General features: G+C 44.6%; 1 protein-coding gene across 9 annotated transcripts in view; it reads left to right on the top strand.

Annotated features, from left to right (window-relative positions):
• LOC110520604 (tensin-1) overlaps nucleotides 1-27,082 on the top strand; it is a 325,072-nt gene that overhangs the window by 214,162 nt on the left and 83,828 nt on the right. For 7 of the 9 annotated variants that reach the window (XM_090230422.1, XM_090230420.1, XM_090230425.1 and 4 more), the window contains 4 exons: nucleotides 13,967-14,016; nucleotides 21,338-21,509; nucleotides 21,839-22,012; nucleotides 22,241-22,305. In XM_090230422.1, coding sequence (XP_090086548.1) covers nucleotides 13,967-14,016; nucleotides 21,338-21,509; nucleotides 21,839-22,012; nucleotides 22,241-22,305 — 461 coding nt within the window. Of the gene's footprint in view, nucleotides 1-1,475; nucleotides 1,735-13,966; nucleotides 14,017-21,337; nucleotides 21,510-21,838; nucleotides 22,013-22,240; nucleotides 22,306-27,082 lie in introns of those variants that run through there. The other 2 variants (XM_090230428.1, XM_090230426.1) reach the window with 1 other exon arrangement.

Below are 27,082 nucleotides of genomic sequence, written 5' to 3'. Positions count from 1 at the left end.
TGGTGGGGGTGGTTGGTGGAGTGTGGGGTGGTGGGGGTGGTGTGGTGGATGTTAGGTGGAGTGCGGGGTGGTGGGGGTGGTTGGGGGATGTTTGGTGGAGTGTGGGGTGGTGGGGGTGGTGGGGTGGATGTTAGGTGGAGTGGGGGTGGTGGGGGTGGTTGGTGGAGTGTGGGGTGGTGGGGGTGGTGTGGTGGATGTTAGGTGGAGTGCGGGGTGGTGGGGGTGGTTGGGGGATGTTTGGTGGAGTGTGGGGTGGTGGGGTGGATGTTAGGTGGAGTGATGGGGTGGGGGTGGATGTTAGGTGGAGTGATGGGTTGGGGGTGGTGGGGTGGATGTTAGGTGGAGTGTGGGGTGGTGGGGGATGTTGGGGGGATGTTAGGTGGAGTGTGGGGTGGTGGGGGTGGTTGGGGGGATGTTCTTTCAGTTTGGTGGAGTGTGGGGTGGTGGGGTGAGTGTGGGGTGGTGGGGGGGATGTTTGGTGGAGTGTGGGTTGGTGGGGGTGGTGGGGGGGATGTTAGATGGCGTGTGGGGTGGTGAGGGTGGTTGGGGGATGTTTGGTGGAGTGTGGGGTGGGATGGTGTGGGGGATGTTTGGTGGAGTGTCAGGTGGTGGGGGATGTTTGGTGGAGTGTGGGGTGGTGGGGGGGATGTTTGGTGGGGTGATGGGGGGATGTTTGGTGGAGTGTGGTGGGGTGGGGGTGGTTGCGGTGGAAGTTTGGTGGAGTGTGTGTGCGTCTCTGTATTTGGGTTTGTGTGTGTGCTTTGACAGCTGAGGGCATAATTGAAGTCTGTACAGATTAACAAGGAAGTGGCTGCCCAGAACCAAAGCATCATGGGGCATGTCGCGCCTAGGGCCGGTCATTGGCATTAGCTCTGCGGTTACACTGAAGTCTTTCAGCCCCACCACTGTTACTGGGCCCCTCAGTCTCTCAGCGACACAGTCCCTTATCATATGACTACATGAACAAGACCCACTTCTCTGTTCTCCATTAGTGTTTGTTTTTCTGTTTCCACATATGTTTGCCCTTTACCTTGACTAGACCATAAGCTCAATGACAAATGCTGAACAATAATTGAAGTATCACATCATAGGAGATTAGGCCAGGATAGGGTCATCTGTGAATTCCATGGCAAGCCAAAGGTGTTGCTGTTGTTTCTGACCTCATTCAGTTGGGACTGTGACAGTCTGGATTGTAGTTAGTTTACACTCAAGTAGCCTCATCATGAACTATACTTTTGTCGTGCCACACAAGTAAGAGAACCCTGCATGATTTACAAACAGAGAGGAGAGGAGAGGAGAGGAGAGGAGAGGAGAGGAGAGGAGAGGAGAGGAGAGGAGAGGAGAGGAGAGGAGAGGAGAGGAGAGGAGAGGAGAGGAGAGGAGAGGAGGAGACCGAGAGGGGAAAGATGACGAGATACAGATGGAAGGAGGGAAGAGTTTTGGAGAGAGAAAGAGAGTAGAGAGGGAGGGAGGGAGGGAGGGAACAAACTCGGAGTGAAAGAGAGCAAGTCCTCTGTGGAGTCTGATGGAGTTGGAGGCTAGGCATTTTGTCTTCTTCCTCCACTGGAAGAGAAAAGGAGAGGAGGGTGAAGGAGGGTGGAACAGGACAGCGAGAAAACGAGAGAGAGAGTCTTTCACTCCTCTCCAGAGATGAACCGGGAACGGTCCCTGCGAAGACGTCTGTCCTCCCTCCATGGGGCCTGGCGATGGAGTACGGGCTACCTGTTTAGGAAGGTAGGAATGGAGGGAGGGAGGGAGGGCAAGGAGGAGGGAGAGGGGAGGGGTACCTGGACAAGGGAGCGAGGTAGGCTACAAGAATGGCCGTCAATTCATGTTCTCTTCTCTTGTCTCTTCTTCGTTTTTTTTGTCTTAGTTTCCTCTTTTTCCTCATGTCCTGTTCAAGGTCTTTTATTGTGCAACCTTTTCTTTCCCTTTTCAGACCTACCAGTCCCCCCCCCCCCCCCCCCTCTCCCTCCCTCCTTCGTTCTCTCTGATGGTTAATTTGTAAGGCCTGCTTGTAAAGCCAGGCTCCCAGATGGTTTTGATCAGGGTTCCACAGAGACCCCCCACACGTTACCCACCCTTTTTAGTGCTCAATGTCCACATTTGGTCTCAAGTGTTTTGTTGTATGTTATGGGGAATAAATAATTATAATCAATCATATTTTATTTAGGAGAGTAATACCACTAAATTTATATCAACTTGTCTCTTTTATTAGTGATCACAATGCCATTGCTCAGAAAGGATAGGCTGTATAGTCAGCTTCCCAGGCAGCAGGCAATGTTTTTGACTAATTAACACAATTCAACTTCCTCGTCTTACAGTGTAATGTCTCTAATAGTTATTAGTCATCAAGATGTAGGCAGTTACTGTTTGTTTTGTTTTGACATCTGTCCTACCATGGTATGGCAAGGGGGTCCCTCTGATGTCTCTCTCTCTCTCTCTCTCTCTCTCTCTCTCTCTCTCTCTCTCTCTCTCTCTCTCTCTCTCTCTCTCTCTCTCTCCCTCTCTCTGTCCCTCTCTCTATCTGACCATTTCTCTCTCTCTCTCTCGCTCTCTCTCTCTCTCTCTCTTTCTCCCTCTCTCTGTCCCTCTCTCCATCTGTCTTTCTCCCTCTATCTGACCATTTCCTTCTATCTTGCTCTCTCTCCATCTCTCTCTCTCTCTCTCTCTCTCTCCCTCTCTCTGTCCCTCTCTCTATCTGACCATTTCTCTCTCTCTCTCTCTTTCTCCCTCTCTATGTCCCTCTCTCTATCTGTCTTTCTCCCTCAATCTGACCATTTCTCTCTCTCTTGCTCTCTCTCTCCATCTCTCTTTTTCTCTCTCTCTCTCCATCTCTCTCTCTGTCACCATCTCTCTCTCTCACTCTCTCTGTCGCCATAGCTCTCTCTATCCAAACCCACTCGGCAGAAACACAAAGTAACCAAGGTGCTGCAGACATATTGAAAGGCTCAAACTTACTATTTTAGTTGAACTGGAAGTAATTGTAGGGCCTTTCAATCATGTCCTTCGCTCCGGTGACATTCTCTCTCTCGGCAACTGAAAGATGTTGAGGGTACACTTTGTGGTGCTACATTCGGCCCAGCCACGTGTTCACGGGGCTCTTGTCAAAGTTAAAGGCTTTTGGGAAAAAGAGATAGGAGTTGTCAAACAAAATTGGTTTTGCAGAGTCCTAATGGAGATAGCGAGATAGACAGAGAGACACAGAGAGAGAGAGAGACAGACAGAGAGAGAGACATACATAGAGAGAGAGACACACACAGAGGGAGAGAGACACACACAGAGAGAGAGAGAGAGAGAGAGAGAGTTTTTTTTTGAGTTTTTATAAAACCTTTATTTTTTACTCAAGTGTTAACATAAATAATGACACACTGCCTTTTCAGACATGAAACAACAAATGTAATTCCTAAACAAAAATAAATACATAACATATACATTCAACTTATTTCAGCAGCAAAAAATAATTTCCCCTCCTCTAAAAAACAAAGCGCTCTTTCGTAGGCCCACTTCTCCTCAAATAATAGGAGATCTTTTACAGCTGAAAAGAACTCAAAATCTACTTTTATTCTTGCTTTCACTAAACCTTTAAAAACACATCTTACATCCTGCCCATATCCCGTTTCTATCTTATGTTTCCTACTCAGAAAAATTGACATCTTAGCTTGTCCCAAAATAAAATTTAACATTTGACATTTTCTTTTCTGTTGTTTACTGTATTGAAACCCCAAAATAAAAACAGTGTTATTGAAAAACTCCACTACAGCTTTAAACAAAGATTCCAACATTTCCAATAGAGGTTTTATCCTCTCACACTCCATAAAACAGTGAAAAATGGTTTCTCTTATATTACAAAAAGGACATCCATCTCTAACATCTGAGTTAATAACAGATACAAAAGCATTAACTGCAATGATGCCATGTAAAACCCTCCATTGCATATCACCAGTACCCTTTTGTAACGGTGGCTTGTACAGTGCTCTCCATGCTGGCTTTACCTTGTCATCAATGCCCAATTTTACCCTCCATGGAGTATCTTTTCTATTTTTCAATTTATCTTTATTCAACACCTTGACACACCCCCTATACAATTCCTTCCCATTCACCTCATCCAAACCCACCTCCTCCAACCCTCTCAAATCCAGCAATAACGCCTTTCTTTCTGACTCTGGGATATTTGGTGTAATCCCTAGTTTTGGAAATGAGACGTCTTCATCTTGCACCTTCTTCTTGTGGCTACTAAGCATACCCCATTCTTCCGCTGACAGAGCCTTCCTACAGCTCCCCAGCATTTGTCCGACAATCCTTTCCGACCTCATCCCCAAATGTTCTGCCACCCGTCTTCCATCCATTAAGACGGGCCCAGCCATGGCCATTAACTGTCTTAAGGTGATGATTTTCCCCTTCACCAGAATCTTGGAGAAATGTGGAACAGCTGCAGTTGTACAATCCAGTCTTGCCCCATACACCAGAGGTTCCTCCAACAGCCAATGCACTGACTCCGCTGAAGTTCTTCTGGACACCTTCATTATGCTCCACACTCTGAGAAGGCCTCTATAAAACGGAGGTACTCCCTCCCTAGAAATCTGGCTACTATCAACCAGAAATAAAGCCTTCTTTAAACCTAATCCTCCAACCCGCTGTAATATAAGACCTGCCACCCCTCTCCACACCACATTTTCCGGTCCATAAAGCAACCTTTGAATAAACTGAAAGCGGAAAGCAGCAGCCCTACTAGCAAGATGTACAAGACCTTGTCCCCCCTCCTCTTTTGACAAATACAAAACACTTTGTGGAACCCAGTGATATTTATCCCAAAAGAAATCCACAATAATTGCCTGTATCTTAGCCAGAAGGCCAGATGGTGGTTCTAAAACTGACAACCGATGCCACAGTGCAGAGGCAATCACATTGTTAACTAAAATAGTGCGCAAACGAGATAGTCCAACAGTAAATATGACATACGAGATAGTAACCAACGCCATCTCCTCATCCTCCCTTCCACCATTTCAACCACCCCACTCCAATTTTTTTTCCATAGTCCCCTCATCTCCTAGGTACACTCCAAGATACTTAAAACCTAGCCCCCCTGGCAAAGCCATGATCCCTCCATACCATTCTCCAATCTGTAAAGCACAACTCTTTTCCCAATTTACCTTTGCAGAGGATATTCCCCTAAAACGATCAACCATTAGACTCAAGCTATCCACCTCCGCTTGATTTTTCACTAGCACAACTACATCATCAGCATAGGCTGAAAGACGAATAGGAGGAATATCCTCTGAAAGGCACACCCCTGCAATGCGACTTCTAATGCTATTTAGTAGTGGCTCTATAGCAATAGCATATAACATCCCTGACATAGAACATCCCTGCCTAATACCTCTACACACTTTAAAAGGAGCACTCAAACCACCGTTAACTTTCAATACACTTTCAATGTCACCATATATCACCTTTATCATGGCAATAAAACCAGAGCTGAACCCAAACGCCTCAAACGTGTGCCATAAATATTGATGTTCAACTCGGTCAAATGCCTTTTCCTGATCAATTGAAAGTAGACCAGCATCCAACCCAATAGCCCTAGAGACGTCCAAAAAATCACGAATGAGAGAAATGTTATCCCCTATCTGCCTGCCAGGAACACAGTAGGACTGATCCGTATGTATGATTTGCCCCATCACCTCCCTCAGCCTGTTGGACAAAGCCTTTGACAATATCTTATAATCAGTACACAATAAAGCCACCGGCCTCCAGTTCTTCACCTCCCTCGGGTCACCCTTTTTGGGCAGTAGGGTGAGGACAGCCCTTCTGCAGCTTATTGGTAGTAACCCTCCGGTTAAACTATCATTAGCTACTTCTAACCAATCCTCTCCCAACATATACCAAAAAGACTTGAAAAAGTCAACGGGAAGCCCATCAATGCCTGGTGCCCTTCCATTTTCCATGCCTTTAAATGCAGTGTATAAATCCTGCAAAGACAATGGTTGCTCAAGCTCAACCTGAGCTTCTGCAGCCACCTTTGGGAGCCCATCAAAGAACTGCTGTGTCACTGTTTTGTCCTCTTTGTACTCACACTTGTAGAGCTCAGCATAGAACTCTACTGCCCTCTTTCTAATTTCACTAGGGCTAGTGAGCTCTTGTCCAACAGCTGATTTGAGACAATGAATAATTTTCCTTTGTCCATTCTTTTTCTCTAAACCAAAGAAAAATTTGGATGAGGCATCCATTTCAGATATTCCCTGAAATGTACTTCTCACCAGTGCCCCCTGTGCTCTGATACCCAGCAGGTCTGCCAATGCAGCTTTTCTCCTCTTGAGGGCCTGAGTATGGCCTCGATCTCCTGTGGTCTCAACCAACGTCATGAGTTCCACTATTTCAATCTCTAGGGCTTTCATTGATCTGGTGATATCCTTGGTGACATTCCTCGTGTATTGATTACACAATTGTTGAATCTGGATTTTCCCTATATCCCACCATCGTTGAAGGGATACAAAACTGGCCTTTTGAGACCTCCACCTCTCCCAAAATAAACTGAAACAGTTCCTGAAGTGAGCATCACTCAATAAAGTTATATTAAAATGCCAGTATGCGCTTTTAGGTTTTACATCGTTAATGAACACCACCTCTGTTATTAAACAATGATCAGAAAATCCCACTGGAGTTATCACACTTGATTTACAGACCTGAGATTGATGCTCAAAAACATAAAACCTATCTAACCTGGCCATAGAGATGATGTTCTCTCTCACATGCGCCCAGGTGTACTGCCTTGTTCCTCCATGTTGACTCCGCCAAATATCACACAGTTAATTTGTTACAATAAGGCGTTTTAAAAACGTCCTTGAGGCTATATGAGGTTCTTGGTGATTACTATCTAAATCGCTAACTGTGCAGTTAAAATCCCCAGCAATAAACAAATAATCTTCTTTATTACATTTCTCAATGGTATTTGATAATGTCTCTAAAATACATACCCTCTCAACTGTCACCACTGGGGCATATACATTTATCAGACACATATTGATGTTTTCATACCTTGCTCTAACTTTTAATAACCTCCCCTCAACTACCTCTTCAACCTCATATGACAAAGGCAAAAACCCTTTTGAGAACAAGATAACCACACCCCCACTTTTTGAGTTTTTATGACTACACACCACTGCCCCCCCCCCCCCCCCCCCCCCCCCCCCCACTCCTGTTGCCACATAACTTCATTTTCCAAATTACTATGCGTTTCTTGTAGAAAAATCATGTCACTTCCCTTTCCCCTCATTAACTCATACACCATGGCTCTTTTTTTAACATCTCTTGCCCCATTTACATTTAAAGAAGAGATCTTAAAACTGCTCATGGATAATAAAAAAAATACAGAGGAAGATACAGCCACCACATCTCTTTACAGAGTTAAAACTGCAACTGAACTCTTTCATTTTCTTTAGAATTTACATCACTTATTACTCTCGTGACCACTTTCTTGAGTCTAGCAATTTCAGGGCTTTTCAAACCTCCCCCTGTAATTTTTGACATCAGAAACTTTGCTGATTCAATAAACAATTCACGTTCAGGGAAAAAATCAGTTACATTGTAATCCTGCATATATTTCTTCCCTTTTGTCAACTTCAGAAATTGACGTATCTTCTCGATCCCATACCTCCCTTCCACCCCATCTATCTCACTATATTGTTGTGACGCGTCAGATGACTCACTCTCGCTATCCTCCCCAGAAGAAAACCCCATCTCTACAACCTGTTCATCTTCAACTGATTTATCCATCTCTACCTTTCTCTTAGAATTAGACCCTTCACCACCCCTTAAATTCTTCCTTTTACTCCTCGGTATTTTGAAAACATCCGCTTCCTTTTCCATTATTTCAATCTCCTCTTGACCTCCAATTTCATTTTCCAGCACCACCTCAGCGACGGCAGTCGCAATCTCACCTACTGTTTCCCCTCCCTCTTTGTTCTGATCTACCACAATTGCCCCCGTATCCACAATGCCTTCCTCTCCTACTTTTCCAACCACATCTGCCCACCTCTCTTCCCCTACACCTGTAGTATTTTCATCCCTTCGCTGTGGTATTTTAGTTGCACCTGCACTAAAGCTACTACCAGGCTCAGCGCGCTCATTCTCGGGACAATTACGCACCAAATGCCCCTCTCTTCCACATCCAAAACATTTAATTGATTCAGTAGATGCATAGAAGACATAATCAAATCCATCAATCTTAAAACTAAACGCTAAATTCAGTTCATCTCCTTCCTTTTTTAAAATCATATGCACTTGTCTCCTATGAGACACGACATGTTTCAACAACGGAGATTTGCATCCAAAAATAACCTTCTTTATTGTAGATACGATTTGACCATGGCGAGATAACTCTCGCTCTAACACTTCATCTCTAACAAATGGTGGCACGTTAGAAAGCATAACTTTCTTCGCCGGATTCATAAGCGGAAATACCGGCGTCTGTGTCTCCCGCAACACAACACCCCTCTCAACTATCTTATTCACCTTTTCAATTGAATCTAAGAATATCACTACAGCGCTATTCATCCTTGAGGCTGATTTGATGCTATCATACCCAATGATAGCACCCACAGCCAAGCTACATTCTTCCACTGAACACCCAGCCGCAGCAGGAATCTTTACTCCATGCCTCCGACTAAGTTTTTCAAACTCTACACTTCCGCGAGTGGCCATTGCAACCAGCCCCACCCGCTGGTTGTGTCCTCGCGAAAAACCAACCTCAAAGATCCCACCACCCCTATACGTGCTTAGTGATAGTTAAACAATATACCCTTAAAACAACTAAACTAATCAATATATATATATATATGTACATACCAAAACCCAATAGAGTGAAAAGAAATTCCATTCGCTCTCACAATCACCCCTGCTTGACGACTCACTCCCAGCATGCACTCCGACGAGAGAGAGAGAGAGAGACAGACAGAGAAAGAGAGAGAGAGAGAGAGAGAGAGAGAGACAGAGAGAGAGACATGCATAGAGACACACACACACAGAGGGAGAGAGACACACAGAGAGAGAGAGAGAGAGAGAGACCAGAACATCCAATCAATCAGAATAAACCAAATTACAACACAGTCAAAACACAAAACAAAACTACATGACTTATTGGGAAACACAAGCAAAAAGCTAAATGTAGTGCTATCTGACCCTAAATTGACAGTACACCATGGTAAACTCTTTAACCATGGTTACCAATCAAAACCTTAGAAAAACCTTGACAGAGTACAGGCTCAGTGAGCACAGCTTTGTCATTAAGAAGGGTAGACACAGGAAAACCTGGCTCCCTGTAGAGGAAAGGCTGTGCAACCACTGCACCACAGCAGAACCCAAGACAGGGCTGAATTTCCTGACAAAATTTAAAAAATATAAGACAATTAGAGTGTCATTTCCCAACCCTTATTTGAAACCCTTATTCAAGGTTTCAGAGACCTCTCTGATGAGAATAGGGTACCTGTAAATTGAATTGAATTGAGAGACACACAGAGACAGAGAGAGAGAGAAAGACATAGAGGGAGAGACAATCACACATACAGAGAGAGAGAGACAGAGAGAGACAGAGAGAGAGAGACACAGAGAGAGACACAGAGAGAGAGAGAGAGATACAGACACAGAGAGAGACAGAGAGAGAGAGACAGAGAGAGAGACACAGAGAGAGAGAGACAGCCAGACACAGAGAGAGAAATACACAGAGAGAAACAGACACAGAGAGAGAGATATACACAGAGAGAAACAGACACAGAGAGAAAGAGAGAGACAGACAGAGAGAGACACAGAGAGAGAGACAGACACAGAGAGAAAGAGAGAGACAGATAGACAGAAAGCGAGAGAGAGAGAGAATGACAGAGATGGCCGCCTCGCTTCGCGTTCCTAGGAAACTATGCAGTTTTTTGTTTTTTTACGTGTTATTTCTTACATTAGTACCCCAGGTCATCTTAGGTTTCATTACATACAGCCGAGAAGAACTACTGAATATAAGATCAGCATCAACTCACCATCAGTACGACCAAGAATATGTTTTTCGCGACGCGGATCCTGTGTTCTGCCTTACAAACAGGACAACGGAGTGGATCCTATGCAGCGACCCAAAAAAACGACTCCGAAAGAGAGGGAAACGAGGCGGTCTTCTGGTCAGACTCCGGAGACGGGCACAGCGCGCACCACTCCCTAGCATTCTTCTTGCCAATGTCCAGTCTCTTGACAACAAGGTTGATGAAATCCGAGCAAGGGTAGCATTCCAGAGGGACATCAGAGACTGTAACGTTCTTTGCTTCACGGAAACGTGGCTTACTGGAGAGACGCTATCCGAAGCGGTGCAGCCAACAGGTTTCTCCACGCATCGCGCAGACAGGAAAAAACATCTTTCTGGTAAAAAGAGGGGCGGGGGCGTATGCCTCATGACTAACGTGACATGGTGCGATGAAAGAAACATACAGGAACTCAAATCCTTCTGTTCACCTGATTTAGAATTCCTCACAATCAAATGTAGACCGCATTATCTACCAAGAGAATTCTCTTCGATTATAATCACAGCCGTATATATCCCCCCCCAAGCAGACACATCGATGGCTCTGAACAAACTTTATTTAACTCTCTGCAAACTGGAAACAATTTATCCGGAGGCTGCATTCATTGTAGCTGGGGATTTTAACAAGGCTAATCTGAAAACAAGACTCCCCAAATTTTATCAGCATATCGATTGCGCAACCAGGGGAGGAAAGACCTTGGACCATTGTTACTCTAACTTCCGCAACGCATATAAGGCCCTGCCCCGCCCCCCTTTCGGAAAAGCTGACCACGACTCCATTTTGTTGATCCCTGCCTACAGACAGAAACTAAAACAAGAGGCTCCCACGCTGAGGTCTGTCCAACGCTGGTCCGACCAAGCTGACTCCACACTCCAAGACTGCTTCCATCACGTGGACTGGGAGATGTTTCGTATTGCGTCAGATAACAACATTGACGAATACGCTGATTCGGTGTGCGAGTTCATTAGAACGTGCGTTGAAGATGTCGTTCCCATAGCAACGATTAAAACATTCCCTAACCAGAAACCGTGGATTGATGGCAGCATTCGTGTGAAACTGAAAGCGCGAACCACTGCTTTTAATCAGGGCAAGGTGTCTGGTAACATGACCGAATACAAACAGTGCAGCTATTCCCTCCGCAAGGCTATCAAACAAGCTAAGCGCCAGTACAGAGACAAAGTAGAATCTCAATTCAACGGCTCAGACACAAGAGGCATGTGGCAGGGTCTACAGTCAATCACGGACTACAGGAAGAAACCCAGCCCAGTCACGGACCAGGATGTCTTGCTCCCAGGCAGACTAAATAACTTTTTTGCCCGCTTTGAGGACAATACAGTGCCACTGACACGGCCTGCAACGAAAACATGCGGTCTCTCCTTCACTGCAGCCGAGGTGAGTAAGACATTTAAACGTGTTAACCCTCGCAAGGCTGCAGGCCCAGATGGCATCCCCAGCCGCGCCCTCAGAGCATGCGCAGACCAGCTGGCCGGTGTGTTTACGGACATATTCAATCAATCCCTATACCAGTCTGCTGTTCCCACATGCTTCAAGAGGGCCACCATTGTTCCTGTTCCCAAGAAAGCTAAGGTAACTGAGCTAAATGACTACCGCCCCGTAGCACTCACATCCGTCATCATGAAGTGCTTTGAGAGACTAGTCAAGGACCATATCACCTCCACCCTACCTGACACCCTAGACCCACTCCAATTTGCTTACCGCCCAAATAGGTCCACAGACGATGCAATCTCAACCACACTGCACACTGCCCTAACCCATCTGGACAAGAGGAATACCTATGTGAGAATGCTGTTCATCGACTACAGCTCGGCATTCAACACCATAGTACCCTCCAAGCTCGTCATCAAGCTCGAGACCCTGGGTCTCGACCCCGCCCTGTGCAACTGGGTACTGGACTTCCTGACGGGCCGCCCCCAGGTGGTGAGGGTAGGCAACAACATCTCCTCCCCGCTGATCCTCAACACTGGGGCCCCACAAGGTTGCGTTCTGAGCCCTCTCCTGTACTCCCTGTTCACCCACGACTGCGTGGCCACGCACGCCTCCAACTCAATCATCAAGTTTGCGGACGACACAACAGTGGTAGGCTTGATTACCAACAACGATGAGACGGCCTACAGGGAGGAGGTGAGGGCCCTCGGAGTGTGGTGTCAGGAAAACAACCTCACACTCAACTTCAACAAAACTAAGGAGATGATTGTGGACTTCAGGAAACAGCAGAGGGAACACCCCCCTATCCACATCGATGGAACAGTAGTGGAGAGGGTAGCAAGTTTTAAGTTCCTCGGCATACACATCACAGACAAACTGAATTGGTCCACTCACACAGACAGCATCGTGAAGAAGGCGCAGCAGCGCCTCTTCAACCTCAGGAGGCTGAAGAAATTCGGCTTGTCACCAAAAGCACTCACAAACTTCTACAGATGCACAATCGAGAGCATCCTGGCGGGCTGTATCACCGCCTGGTATGGCAACTGCACCGCCCTCAACCGTAAGGCTCTCCAGAGGGTAGTGAGGTCTGCACAACGCATCACCGGGGGCAAACTACCTGCCCTCCAGGACACCTACACCACCCGATGTCACAGGAAGGCCATAAAGATCATCAAGGACATCAACCACCCGAGCCACTGCCTGTTCACCCCGCTATCATCCAGAAGGCGAGGTCAGTACAGGTGCATCAAAGCTGGGACCGAGAGACTGAAAAACAGCTTCTATCCCAAGGCCATCAGACTGTTAAACAGCCACCACTAACACTGAGTGGCTGCTGCCAACACACTGACACTGACTCAACTCCAGCCACTTTAATAATGGGAATTGATGGGAAATGATGTAAATATATATCACTAGCCACTTTAAACAATGCTACCTTATATAAATGTTACTTACCCTACATTATTCATCTCATATGCATACGTATATACTGTACTCTATATCATCGACGGTATCCTTATGTAATACATGTATCACTAGCCACTTTATACTATACTATGCCACTTTGTTTACATACTCATCTCATTTGTACATACTGTACCCGATACCATCTACTGTATCTTGCCTATGCTGCTCTGTACCATCACTCATTCATATATCCTTATGTACATATTCTTTATCCCCTTACACTGTGTACAAGACAGTAGTTTTGGAATTGTTAGTTAGATTACTTGTTATTACTGCATTGTCGGAACTAGAAGCACAAGCATTTCGCTACACTCGCATTAACATCTGCTAACCATGTGTATGTGACAAATAAAATTTGATTTGATTTGATTTGATTTTTAATGTTTATGGGTGGATCCTGAATGTGTGTTGGTAGTGTTTATGGGTGGATACTGAATGTGTGTTGGTAGTGTTTATGGGTGGATACTGAATGTGTGTTGGTAGTGTTTATGGGTCGATCCTGAATGTGTGTTGGTAGTGTCTATGGGTGGATCCTGAATGTGTGTTGGTAGTGTTTATGGGTGGATCCTGAATGTGTGTTGGTAGTGTTTATGGGTGGATCCTGAATGTGTGTTGGTAGTGTTTATGGGTGGATCCTGAATGTGTGTTGGTAGTGTTTATGGGTGGATCCTGAATGTGTGTTGGTAGTGTTTATGGGTGGATCCTGAATGTATGTTGGTAGTGTTTATGGGTGGATACTGAATGTGTGTTCTGTGTGCTGATGTTGATAACCGACCATGGGTATGCCCAAAAAAACATACTCTCACACCAAGACAATGTGTGAGAAAGAAAAACTTTTGGTGATTTATGAGTTAAAGGGCATTTGGGGTGCTTTGGCTTTCTCACTGTCAAACCAGCATAACTGTATGTGGGGGTTTGACATCTACCTACGCAGTCTCGCTATTGAGAATGTTTGCTATAATGACTCATGTCTTCCTTGTCTGCTTATGTTTCAGGGATCCACAAAGTCCTCCAAGAGTATGGAGTCTCCACGCATACCATCAAGGTAAGCTCTTTTTATAGCATGGTGTACAGCAGGGTGTATAGCAGGGTGTACAGCAGGGTGTACAGCATGGTGTACAGCAGGGTGTACAGCAGGGTGTACAGCAGGGTGTACAGCAGGGTGTATAGCAGGGTGTATAGCAGGGTGTACAGCAGGGTGTACAGCAGGCTGTACAGCATGGTGTACAGCAGGGTGTACAGCAGGGTGTACAGCAGGGTGTATAGCAGGGTGTATAGCAGGGTGTATAGCAGGGTGTACAGCAGGGTGTATAGCAGGGTGTACAGCAGGGTGTACAGCAGAGTTGTTTTACTATGGTTCACCATAGCTTTTACATCCTCATTGATTCATCAAGTCTTCATCAACACTTCATCTTCTGTTGGGTTGTGTTCTGTTGTTTTCTGTTGTGTTGTGTTGTGTTCTGTTGTTTTCTGTTCTGTTGTGTTGTGTTGTTTTCTGTTGTGTTGTGTTCTGTAGTTTTCTGTTCTGTTGTTTTCTGTTGTGTTGTGTTCTGTTGTTTTCTGTTGTGTTGTGTTCTGTTGTTTTCTGTTGTGTTGTGTTCTGTAGTTTTCTGTTCTGTTGTGTTCTGTTGTTTTCTGTTGTGTTGTGTTCTGTAGTTTTCTGTTCTGTTGGGTTGTGTTGTGTTGTTTTCTGTTGTGTTGTGTTCTGTTGTTTTCTGTTGTGTTGTGTTCTGTTGTTTTCTGTTGTGTTGTGTTCTGTTGTTTTCTGTTGTGTTGTGTTCTGTTGTTTTCTGTTGTGTTGTGTTCTGTAGTTTTCTGTTCTGTTGTGTTCTGTTGTTTTCTGTTGTGTTCTGTAGTTTTCTGTTGTGTTGTGTTCTGTAGTTTTCTGTTCTGTTGTGTTGTGTTATGGTGTGTTCTGTTGTGTTATGTTCTGTTCTGTTCTGTTCTGTTCTGTTCTTTTGTGTTCTGTTGTGTTATGTTGTGTTGTCTTGTGTTGTGTTCCGTTCTGTTCTGTTGTGTTCTGTTCTTATGTTTTCTCTCCTCTCCTCATCTCTCATCTCCTCCTCTTTCCTCTCCCCCTTCCTAGCCAACACCAACAGGGAAACAAAAGTCCTCACACAGGGACTTTAAAATGGTTTAAGTTCCCGTCTTTCACCAATATGAAGAAACCTGAAAAGGGGTAGCAATGAAAATATGAAAGTAGACTCACTCCCTATGGATCTCTCTGTGCAGTTCGTTTTATGGCTCACTCCGTCCTCGTCCTTCAATCGCTCCTACGCACAATGGGATAGCAGGCCTTGGTCCATGTTCTACTGACAGGACCTATAGGTTCTTCACATTAACCCCACCAAGGACGCTTGTGTCTACTTTATTAGACCCTATTTGTACAGCTATAGATGTGCAGAGCTTATTTATTTTATTAAGAGTACGTTACTCTTTTTTCATGCCAAAAAAAACATTAACTTCATTGGGGGAAGCAGTAATGTAATATAGCTGGGCACTTTTGGGAGACATTTGAGACCGTTTGTTAGCTTTTTAAATATGTTTTTTTTTACACAGCTCCGAATACAATGCATTCCCATTGTGAGAGGCAAGCGGCAAGCAGCAGTTGAAATTGTCCATTTGTGTCAAGAGAACAACCTCTAGCTAACCAGCAAGCCCTGTAGTTAAACCTGAAATAGCCGTTCAGACATCCAGATAGGCTACTCTTTTCTGTGTCATATTCTTCCTGGCATTACATAAGCTGTCAATTTGTGCTTTACTTGTGTAGAGATTTATTTAACCTTTATTTTGCTAGGCAAGTCCGTTAAGAAAAAGTCTTATTTACAATGACGGCTTGTTCAGAACGACTATTTTTTTCCTTGTCAGCTCGGGGTTTCGATCTAGCAAACTTTCAACGCTCTAACCACTAGGTAGTGTAGAGCTGATGTGGTGTAGAGATGAGGTGGCATAGAGAAGAGGTAGTGTAGAGATGAGGTGGTGTAGAGATGAGGTGGTGTAGATATGAGGTGGAGAAGAGATGAGGTGGTGTAGAGATGAAGTGGCGTACAGAAGAGGTGGCATAGAGAAGAGGTGGTGTAGAGATGAGGTGGTGTAGAGATGAGGTAGCGTAGAGAAGAGGTAGTGTAGATATGAGGTGGTGAAGTGTAGAGATGAGGTGGCGTAGTGTAGAGAAGAGGTGGTGTAGTGTAGAGATGAGTGGGCGTAGTGTAGTGATGAGGTGGTGTAGAAAAGAGGTGGCATAGAGATGAAGTAGTGTAGAGATGAGGTGGCGTAGTGTAGAGATGAGATGGCGTAGAAATGAGGTCGTGTTGCGATAAGGTGGTGTTGAGATGAGGTGGTGTTACGATGAGGTGGTGTAGAGATGAGGTGGTGTTGAGATGAGGCTGTGTAGCAATGAGGTGGTGTAGAGATGAGGTGGTGTAGAGATGAGTTGGTGTAGCGATGAGGTGGCGTAGTGTAGAGATGAGATGGCGTAGAAATGAGGTTGTGTTCCGATAAGGTGGTGTTGAGATGAGGTGGTGTTACGATGAGGTCGTGTCGCGATAAGGTGGTGTTGAGATGAGGTGGTGTAGCGATGAGGTGGTGTAGAGATGAGGTGGTGTAGAGATGAGTTGGTGTAGCGATGAGGTATTATACTACAAGACAAATATACAACAGCAGTGAAGTTTTGAACATTGACACAGCTGTATAGTGTAAGTGTTGAGCGCTTTCCCCCACAAAACCAAGGATACAGTTCAAACCAATCATATGCTCCATCTGGCTCGTCACATATCCTACACATTACCCACAAAGAAACACACACACCGTAATGGATCATTATCACACATATTCACATATATTCTTCTCATCACATGCCAAATGGGACTTGTATCGTGCATTGGTTATCAGTGATAAAGGGGATATGTTTCACCGGCTGTGTTTGTTTAAATGCGTGAAGGTGATCGGTGCAGCTTCGTAATTGAGCGTGGAGAGATATGCGCTGGGCTGATAGAGTGAAAGAAGGCTGTAGTTTTGGCCCGTGGCTCCGTGGCAGCGCTGATGAGAAGCAGATTGGTGCCCAGTGCATGCTGGTGTCTGGAGGGAAAGGGAAAGGTGAAAGGGGGATACCCAGTCAGTTGAACAACTGAATGCATTCAACTGAAATGTGTCTTCCGTATTTAACCCGACCCCTCTGAATCAGGAGAACCAAACCTCTGTTTTATCAGTATAACCTCTACAAGAGTAGTAAGGAGAGAGGTAAAACGAGAGGGAGCGAAGGACTGAAAGATGGTAAGAGTGGATGAGGCCTATACTAAAAGAACAGACTGGATCAGGCATATACTAAGAGAACAGACTGGATGAGGCATATACTAAGAGAACAGACTGGATGAGGAATATACTAAGAGAACAGACTGGATGAGGAATATACTAAGATCACAGACTGGATGAGGCATATACTAAGAGAACAGACTGGATGAGGCATATACTAAGATAACAGACTGGATGAGGCATATACTAAGACAAGGAGACTTGGATGAGGCATATACTAAGAGAAGGAGACTGGGTGAGGCATATACTAACAGAAGAAGACTGGGTGAGGCATATATTAAGAGAAGGAGACTGGATGAGGCATATACTAACAGAAGGAGACTGGGTGAGGCATATACTAAACAGAAGGAGACTGGGTGAGGCATATACTAAGAGAAGGAGACTGGGTGAGGCATATACTAACAGAAGGAGACTGGGTGAGGCATATACTAACAGAAGGAGACTGGGTGAGGCATATACTAACAGAAGGAGACTGGGTGAGGCATATACTAACAGAAGGAGACTGGGTGAGGCATATACTAACAGAAGGAGACTGGGTGAGGCATATACTAACAGAAGGAGACTGGGTGAGGCATATACTAACAGAAGGAGACTTGGTGAGGCATATACTAAGAGAAGGAGACTTGGTGAGGCATATACTAATATAAGGAGACTGGGTGAGGCATATACTAAGAGAAGGAGACTTGGTGAGGCATATACTAAGAGAAGGAGACTGGATGAGGCATATACTAACAGAAGGAGACTTGGTGAGGCATATACTAAGAGAAGGAGACTGGGTGAGGCATATACTAAGAGAAGGAGACTGGGTGAGGCATATACTAACAGAAGGAGACTTGGTGAGGCATATACTAAGAGAAGGAGACTGGATGAGGCATATACTAAGAGAAGGAGACTGGGTGAGGCATTTACTAACAGAAGGAGACTGGATGAGGCATTTACTAACAGAAGGAGACTGGGTGAGGCATTTACTAACAGAAGGAGACTTGGTGAGGCATATACTAAGAGATGGAGACTGGGTGAGGCATTTACTAACAGAAGGAGACTGGGTGAGGCATTTACTAACAGAAGGAGAGAAAGAAATGAAGAAAGCACGTTGTATTTGTGTTTAGTAGAGAACATTTGGCATATACAGTGCCTTGCGAAAGTATTCGGCCCCCTTGAACTTTGTGACCTTTTGCCACATTTCAGGCTTCAAACATAAAGATATAAAACTGTATTTTTTTGTGAAGAATCAACAACAAGTGGGACACAATCATGAAGTGGAACGACATTTATTGGATATTTCAAACTTTTTTAACAAATCAAAAACTGAAAAATTGGGTGTGCAAAATTATTCAGACCCCTTAAGTTAATACTTTGTAGCGCCACCTTTTGCTGCGATTACAGCTGTAAGTCGCTTGGGGTATGTCTCTATCAGTTTTGCACATCGAGAGACTGACATTTTTTCCCATTCCTCCTTGCAAAACAACTCGAGCTCAGTGGGGTTGGATGGAGAGCATTTGTGAACAGCAGTTTTCAGTTCTTTCCACAGATTCTCGATAAGGATTCAGGTCTGAATATGTTTATTTTTGAACCATTCCATTGTAGATGTTGCTTTATGTTTTGGATCATTGTCTTGTTGGAAGACAAATCTCCGTCCCAGTCTCAGGTCTTTTGCAGACTCCATCAGGTTCTTCCAATTCTGGTCCTGTATTTGGCTCCATCCATCTTCCCATCAATTTTAACCATCTTCCCTGTCCCTGCTGAAGAAAAGCAGGCCCAAACCATGATGCTGCCACCACCATGTTTGACAGTGGGGATGGTGTGTTCAGCTGTGTTGCTTTTACGCCAAACATAACGTTTTGCATTGTTTCCAAAAAGTTCAATTTTGGTTTCATCTGACCAGAGCACCTTCTTCCACATGTTTGGTGTGTCTCCCAGGTGGCTTGTGGCAAACTTTAAACGACAATTTTTATGGATATCTTTAAGAAATGGCTTTCTTCTTGCCACTCTTCCATAAAGGCCAGATTTGTGCAATATACGACTGATTGTTGTCCTATGGACAGAGTCTCCCACCTCAGCTGTAGATCTCTGCAGTTCATCCAGAGTGATCATGGGCCTCTTGGCTGCATCTCTGATCAGTCTTCTCCTTGTATGAGCTGAAAGTTTAGAGGGACGGCCAGGTCTTGGTACATATGCAGTGGTCTGATACTCCTTCCATTTCAATATTATCGCTTGCACAGTGCTCCTTGGGATGTTTAAAGCTTGGGAAATCTTTTTGTATCCAAATCCGGCTTTAAACTTCTTCACAACAGTATCTCGGACCTGCCTGGTGTGTTCCTTGTTCTTCATGATGCTCTCTGCGCTTTTAACGGACCTCTGAGACTATCACAGTGCAGGTGCATTTATACGGAGACTTGATTACACACAGGTGGATTGTATTTATCATCATTAGTCATTTAGGTCAACATTGGATCATTCAGAGATCCTCACTGAACTTCTGGAGAGAGTTTGCTGCACTGAAAGTAAAGGGGCTGAATAATTTTGCACGCCCAATTTTTCAGTTTTTGATTTGTTAAAAAAGTTTGAAATATCCAATAAATGTCGTTCCACTTCATGATTGTGTCCCACTTGTTGTTGATTCTTCACAAAAAATACAGTTTTATATCTTTATGTTTGAAGCCTGAAATGTGGCAAAAGGTCGCAAAGTTCAAGGGGGCTGAATACTTTCGCAAGGCACTGTATTGCTTTGTCTAGTCCTTGTGACTAATAACTGTCTCATAGTGCCAGATGTACCGCATGTTATCACTGTATAACCAGTGTATTGCCCGTAGAAGACACATGAGCAATATCCTCCAAGTCGGCGCTCCAGCGTTGACACATGGGAAATATTCCTAGTAGACTCTCTCCCTGAGTCATAATCTCTCCCAGTCTGTTTTAGACTCCCGATTAAGGTCCAGATACACCAGATTGTGAAAAGTCATGTGGTCGTTCTCTCTCTGCTCTGCCCAGAATATGCTAGATTCCTATCAAGTGACAAAAATGTTTTGTTTAGTCTCCTGAGCTGTACACTCACGGAATGCAACATATTTTTATCCATTGAATAAATCTCTCGCCATTCTCTTTTTGTCTGAGTGGATCCAAACGAAACATGTAGTGTGTGTTTAATGTACTGACTGGTGTGTGTGTGTCTGTGTGTGTGTGTGTGTTTAATGTACTGAACAGCAGCTGGAGTTTGGAAGCTACCGTGACCCCACATTGATTTAGTGATATCCTGTCCTCAGTAAATGAGATTCAGCTAAGACTGTGGACAGTATTCAGTCAGTTGCAGATAGTGGGTTTTATAGATTATGCTTTTGGAAGGCGCTGGATTCCATCTCATTACATCTGTCCTACCATGATATAGCACGGGGGTCCCTCTGATGTCTGGCTGTCTCTCTCTCTCTCTCTCTCTCCATCTCATTACATCTGTCCTACCATGATATGGCATCCCTCCATGACATCCCTCTGATGTCTGGCTGTCTCTCTCTCTCTCTCTCTCTCTCTCTCTCTCTCTCTCTCTCTCTCTCTCTCTCTCTTCTCTCTCTCTCTCTCTCTCTCTCTCTCTCTCTCTCTCTCTCTCTCTCTCTCTCTCTCTCTCTCTCTCTCTCTCTCTCTCTCCATCTCATTACATCTGTCCTACCATGATATGACACGGGGGTCCCTCTGATGTCTGGCTGTCTGTCTCTCTCTCTCTCTCTCTCTCTCTCTCTCTCTCTCTCTCTCTCCATCTCATTACATCTGTCCTACCATGATATGACACGTGGGTCCCTCTGATGTCTGGCTGTCTCTCTCTCTCTCTCTCTCTCTCACCATCTCAAATTCAAAATATGTTTTATTGGCATGAAAGAGACTCTGATGTTACCAAAGCAATGCAATAAAGTAAGTAAAAGTAGTCAACTATCTTCAACTTGTGATTCAACTTGTGATGGAAGATCTCCCTACAGCCCTCACTCTCACAATTTCATTAATTTAATTCACAAAGCTTTATTGACTCGGAAAGTGTAAAAAGTTTTCTCCCTCCCTACCTCCCTCAGGAGTGTGAGTCTGCTACAGGCCCTGGAAGAGAACTATGAGTTGGACCTGGTCTACATCACTGAGAGGATCATCTCAGTCTCCTTCTCCAGCTCTGCGGATGAGAACAGCTACTCTGCAAACCTCCGCGAGGTGGCTTCCATGCTGCGCTCCAAACACCAAGACAACTACCTGGTGAGGGCCACCCCACTGATCTAGGATCAGCTCACACTACCAATTCATAGGCTTTCCTTTTAAGGGGGGAAAACCAAAAAGCTGACTGTAGATCTGTATCATCCTGAAGTTACTCCTGTAGACACTGATCTAGGATCAGCTTACCCTCGCCAATGCCCCTGTAGACACTGATCTAGGATCAGCTTACCCTCGCCAATGCCCCTGTAGACACTGATCTAGGATCAGCTTACCCTCGCCAATGCCCCTGTAGACACTGATCTACGATCAGCTTGCCCTCTGTCATTAAAATAAAAAGGAACTCAATGAGATGAAACACGTTGCTCTTTCAGCTCTTCAACCTCAGCGAGAAACGCTGTGACATCAACCAGCTCAACCCAAAAGTGTTGGACTTTGGCTGGCCGGACCACCACGCGCCTGCCCTGGATAAGATCTGCACTATCTGTAAGGCTATGGACAGTTGGCTGAGTGCAGACAGTCACAATGTAGTAGTGATACACAACAAGGTGAGATACTGTGTGATACTGTACTGTGCTAACTAAAGCCCTCTCAAGCATGTTGAGAAACAATACCGCTGTCATATACATACAGTATCAGACCCTTTCTATGGTTTGTGCTGCTCAGAGACAGTAGACGGCCGTCATTTTCCTTTCCCAATAGATATCTTCTGAATGACCAATATGTGAAAGCAATACTTCCTGATTGGTAAGCCTTGTTTGATGTTGTCTCTGTAGGGGAACCGAGGGCGAACAGGAGTGGTGGTGGCAGCATACATGCATTACAGCAACATATCAGCCAGGTAAACACATACATCCTCACACTTAACAGCACAACACACAAGACAGACAGAGAGAGGGGGGGGAGAAGGTAGTGATATAGAGAGGGGAGTGAGAGAGGAGAAAGAGGAGAGTGAGAGAGAGAGAGAGAGAGCGAGAAAGAGAGGAGTGAGAGAGAAATGAGAAAGAGGGGAGTGAGAGACAGGAGAAAGAGGGGAGTGAGAGAGAGAGATGGGAGTGAAAGAGAGAGAGAGAGAGAGAGAGGAGAAAGAGGGGAGTGAGAGAGAGAGAGAGAGAGAAAGGGGAGTGAGAGACAGGTAGGGGAGTGAGAGAGAGAGAGAGAGAGAGAGGGGAGAGAGAGAGAGAGAGAGAGAGAGAGAGAGAGAGAGAGAGTGAGAGAGAGAGAGAGAGAAAGGGGAGTGAGAGACAGATAGGGGAGTGAGAGGGAGAGTGAGAGAGAGAGAGAGAGAGAGAGAGAGAGAGAGAGAGAGAGGAGAAAGAGGGGAGTGAGAGAGAGAGAGAGAGATAAAGAGGAGTCATGTAAACTTTACCACCATAGAGAAGTGTAGGACAGTCAACAAATAAGCAGATGATGAAGAGTCACACGATCCATGTTATCCACTGATCATCGCATTGCCCCTCCCTACCCACCACGTGAAAACTGTGTACAGTACACAGTGTACCAGTGTTCAGGCTTTTTTTAAATTATAACAAAGCAGGCCCTAATTAAGTCATTGCAGATAAACCAAGACAACACTATGAGTTCACTAAAATGACAACGTCTGCGAAGAGGAGCAGCTTTCTGGGTTTTCCTCTATCTGCTAATGGGTGTATGGGGCCTTTGGATGTATAGTGGCCATCGGATATATTGGGGCCATTGGATATATTGGGGCCATTGGATATATTGGGGCCTTTGGATGTATTGGGGCCTTTGGATGTATGGGGCCATTGAATCTATTGGGGCCTTTGGATGTATTGGGCCATTGAATCTATTGGGGCCTTTGGATGTATTGGGCCATTGAATCTATTAGGGCCTTTGGATGTATTGCAGCCATTGGATATATTGGGGCCTTTGGATGTATTGGGCCATTGAATCTATTGGGGCCTTTGGATGTATTGGGCCATTGAATCTATTGGGGCCTTTGGATGTATTGCAGCCATTGGATATATTGGGGCCTTTGGATGTATTGGGCCATTGAATCTATTGGGGCCTTTGGATGTATTGGGCCATTGAATCTATTGGGGCCTTTGGATGTATTGCAGCCATTGGATATATTGGGGCCTTTGGATGTATTGGGCCATTGAATCTATTGGGGCCTTTGGATGTATTGGGCCATTGAATCTATTGGGGCCTTTGGATGTATTGCAGCCATTGGATATATTGGGGCCTTTGGATGTATTGGGCCATTGAATCTATTGGGGCCTTTGGATGTATTGGGCCATTGAATCTATTGGGGCCTTTGGATGTATTGGGCCATTGAATCTATTGGGGCCTTTGGATGTATTGGGCCATTGAATCTATTGGGGCCTTTGGATGTATTGCAGCCATTGGATATATTGGGGCCTTTGGATGTATTGGGCCATTGAATCTATTGGGGCCTTTGGATGTATTGCAGCCATTGGATATATTGGGGCCTTTGGATGTATTGGGCCATTGGATGTATTGGGTAATTGGATGTATTGGGTAATTGAATGTATTGGGGCCTTTGGATGTATTGGGGCCATTGGATGTATTGGGGCCTTTGGATGTATTGGGGCCATTGGATGTATTGGGGCCATTTGATATATTGTATTGCAGGCATTGGAAGTATTGGACCATTGGATGTATTGGGGCCATTGGATGTATTGGCCCATTGGATGTATTGGCCCATTGGATGTATTGAGGCCATTGGATGTATTGGGGCCATTGGATATATTGGGGCCATTGGATATATTGGGGCCATTGGATGTATTGGGCCATTGGATGTATTGGGGCCATTGGATGTATTGGCCCATTGGATGTATTGGGCCATTGGAAGTTTTGGGGGTCACAGTCACTTGACACTAGCATCACTTTTTTAACAGTTAAAATAGAGTCCTTTGAAGAGGTCTATAGATATGAGTGAGCGCTACGCCCACATAAAATAATACTTTTAGTATACTATAGTCTAAATACTGTAGTATTACTATATTCATATAAATATATTTATATTTTTGCGGACTTTACTGTAGTATACTATAGAATTCACTGGGGAGGCAGGAAGCCTGACAGTTAAGAGCGCTGGGCCAGTAACCAAAAGGTTGCTGGTTCGAATCACCGAGCCGACTAGGTGAAAGATCTGTCAATGTGCCCTTGAGCAGGGCACTTAACCCGATTTGCTCCTGTAAGTTGCTCTGGATAAGAGCATCTGCTAAATGACTAAACATTTATAAATGTATACTATAGTATTCACTGTAGTGTTTTGGCGGACATGACTGTAGTATACTGTATTATTCACTGTAGTGTTTTGGCGGACATGACTGTAGTATACTATAGTATTCACTGTAGTGTTTTGGCGGACATGACTGTAGTATACTGTAGTATTCACTGTAGTGTTTTGGCGGACATGACTGTAGTATACTGTAGTATTCACTGTAGTGTTTTGGCGGACATGACTGTAGTATACTGTAGTATTCACTGTAGTGTTTTGGCGGACATGACTGTAGTATACTGTAGTATTCACTGTAGTGTTTTGGCGGACATGACTGTAGTATACTGTAGTATTCACTGTAGTGTTTTGGCGGACATGACTGTAGTATACTATAGTATTCACTGTAGTGTTTTGGCGGACATGACTGTAGTATACTATAGTATTCACTGTAGTGTTTTGGCGGACATGACTGTAGTATACTATAGTATTCACTGTAGTGTTTTGGCGGACATGACTGTAGTATACTGTAGTATTCACTGTAGTGTTTTGGCGGACATGACTGTAGTATACTATAGTATTCACTGTAGTGTTTTGGCGGACATGACTGTAGTATACTGTAGTATTCACTGTAGTGTTTTGGCGGACATGACTGTAGTATACTATAGTATTCACTGTAGTGTTTTGGCGGACATGACTGTAGTATACTGTAGTATTCACTGTAGTGTTTTGGCGGACATGACTGTAGTATACTATAGTATTCACTGTAGTGTTTTGGCGGACATGACTGTAGTATACTGTAGTATTCACTGTAGTGTTTTGGCGGACATGACTGTAGTATACTGTAGTATTCACTGTAGTGTTTTGGCGGACATGACTGTAGTATACTGTAGTATTCACTGTAGTGTTTTGGCGGACATGACTGTAGTATACTGTAGTATTCACTGTAGTGTTTTGGCGGACATGACTGTAGTATACTGTAGTATTCACTGTAGTGTTTTGGCGGACATGACTGTAGTATACTGTAGTATTGACTGTAGTATACTGTAGTAATGACTGTAGTATACTGTAGTAATGACTGTAGTATACTGTAGTATTCACTGTAGTGTTGTGCAGCCATGACTATTGTACACTGGACAAAAATATAATCGCAACATGCAACAATTTCAAAGATTTTACTCAGTTACAGTCCATATAAGGAAATAAGTCAATAGAAATAAATTCATTAGGCCCGAATCTATGGATTTCACCTCACTGGGAATACAGACATGCATCTATTGGTCACAGATACCTTTAAAAAAAGGTAGGAGTGTGGATCAGAACACCAGTCGGGTGACATTTTCAGCTTCCAGGAATTGTGTACAGATCCTTGCAACATGGGGCCGTGCATTTTCACGCTGAAACATTATTAATATTATTATATTATTTAATCTTTATTTAACCAGGTAAGCCAGTTGAGAACAAGTTCTCATTTACACCTGCGACCTGGCCAAGATAAAGCAAAGCAGTGTGACACAAACAACACAGAGTTACACATGGAATAAACACACGTACAATCAATAACACAATAGAAAAAGTCTAGGGGGTGAATGGCATCTATGGCCTCAGGATCTCATCACGGTATGACTATGTATTCAAATTGACATAGATAAAATACAATTGTGTTCGTTGTCCGTAGTTAATGTCTGCCCATACCATAACCCCACTGCCACCATGGGGCACTCTGTTCACAATGTTGACATCAGCAAACCGCTCGCCCACATGACGCCCGCCATCTACCTGGTACAGTTGAGGCCAGGATTCATCCGTGAAGAGCACACTTCTCCAGCATGCCAGTGGCCATCAAAGGTGATCATTTGTCCCCTGAAGTCGGTTACGGCGCCAAACTGCTGTCAGACCCTGGAGACGAGCACACAGATGAGCTTACCTGAGACGGTTTCAGACAGTTTGTGCAGAAATTCTTCGGTTGTGCAAACCCACGGTTTCAACAGCTGTCTGGGTGGCTGATCATCTCAGATGATCCCACAGGTGAAAAGGTCGGGTGTGGAAATCCTGGGCTGGCCTGGTTACACTTGGTCGGGGATTGTGAGGCTGGGTGGACATACTGCCAAATTCTCTAAAACAACGTTTGAGGCGGCTTGTGGTAGAGAAATGAATATTAAATTCTCTGGCAACAGCTCTGGTGGACATTACTGCAGTCAGCATACCAATTGCACACTCCCTCAAAACTTTAGACAATTGTGGAATTGTGTTGTGACAAAACTGCCCATTTTAGAGTGGTCTTTTTATTGTTCCCAGCAGAATGTGCACCTGTGTAGTGATCATGCTGTTTAATCAGCTTCTTGATATAACACATATATCACCTCATGTCAGGTGGATGCATTATCTTGACGAAGGAGAAATGCTCACTAAC

Source organism: Oncorhynchus mykiss, chromosome 3 (genome assembly GCF_057628025.1).
Source record: "Oncorhynchus mykiss isolate SJ-2025 chromosome 3, ASM5762802v1, whole genome shotgun sequence".
NCBI lineage: Eukaryota > Metazoa > Chordata > Actinopteri > Salmoniformes > Salmonidae > Oncorhynchus > Oncorhynchus mykiss.
The sequence above is the reverse complement of the archived record's forward strand: the minus strand, read 5'-3'. Positions and strand labels throughout refer to the sequence as shown.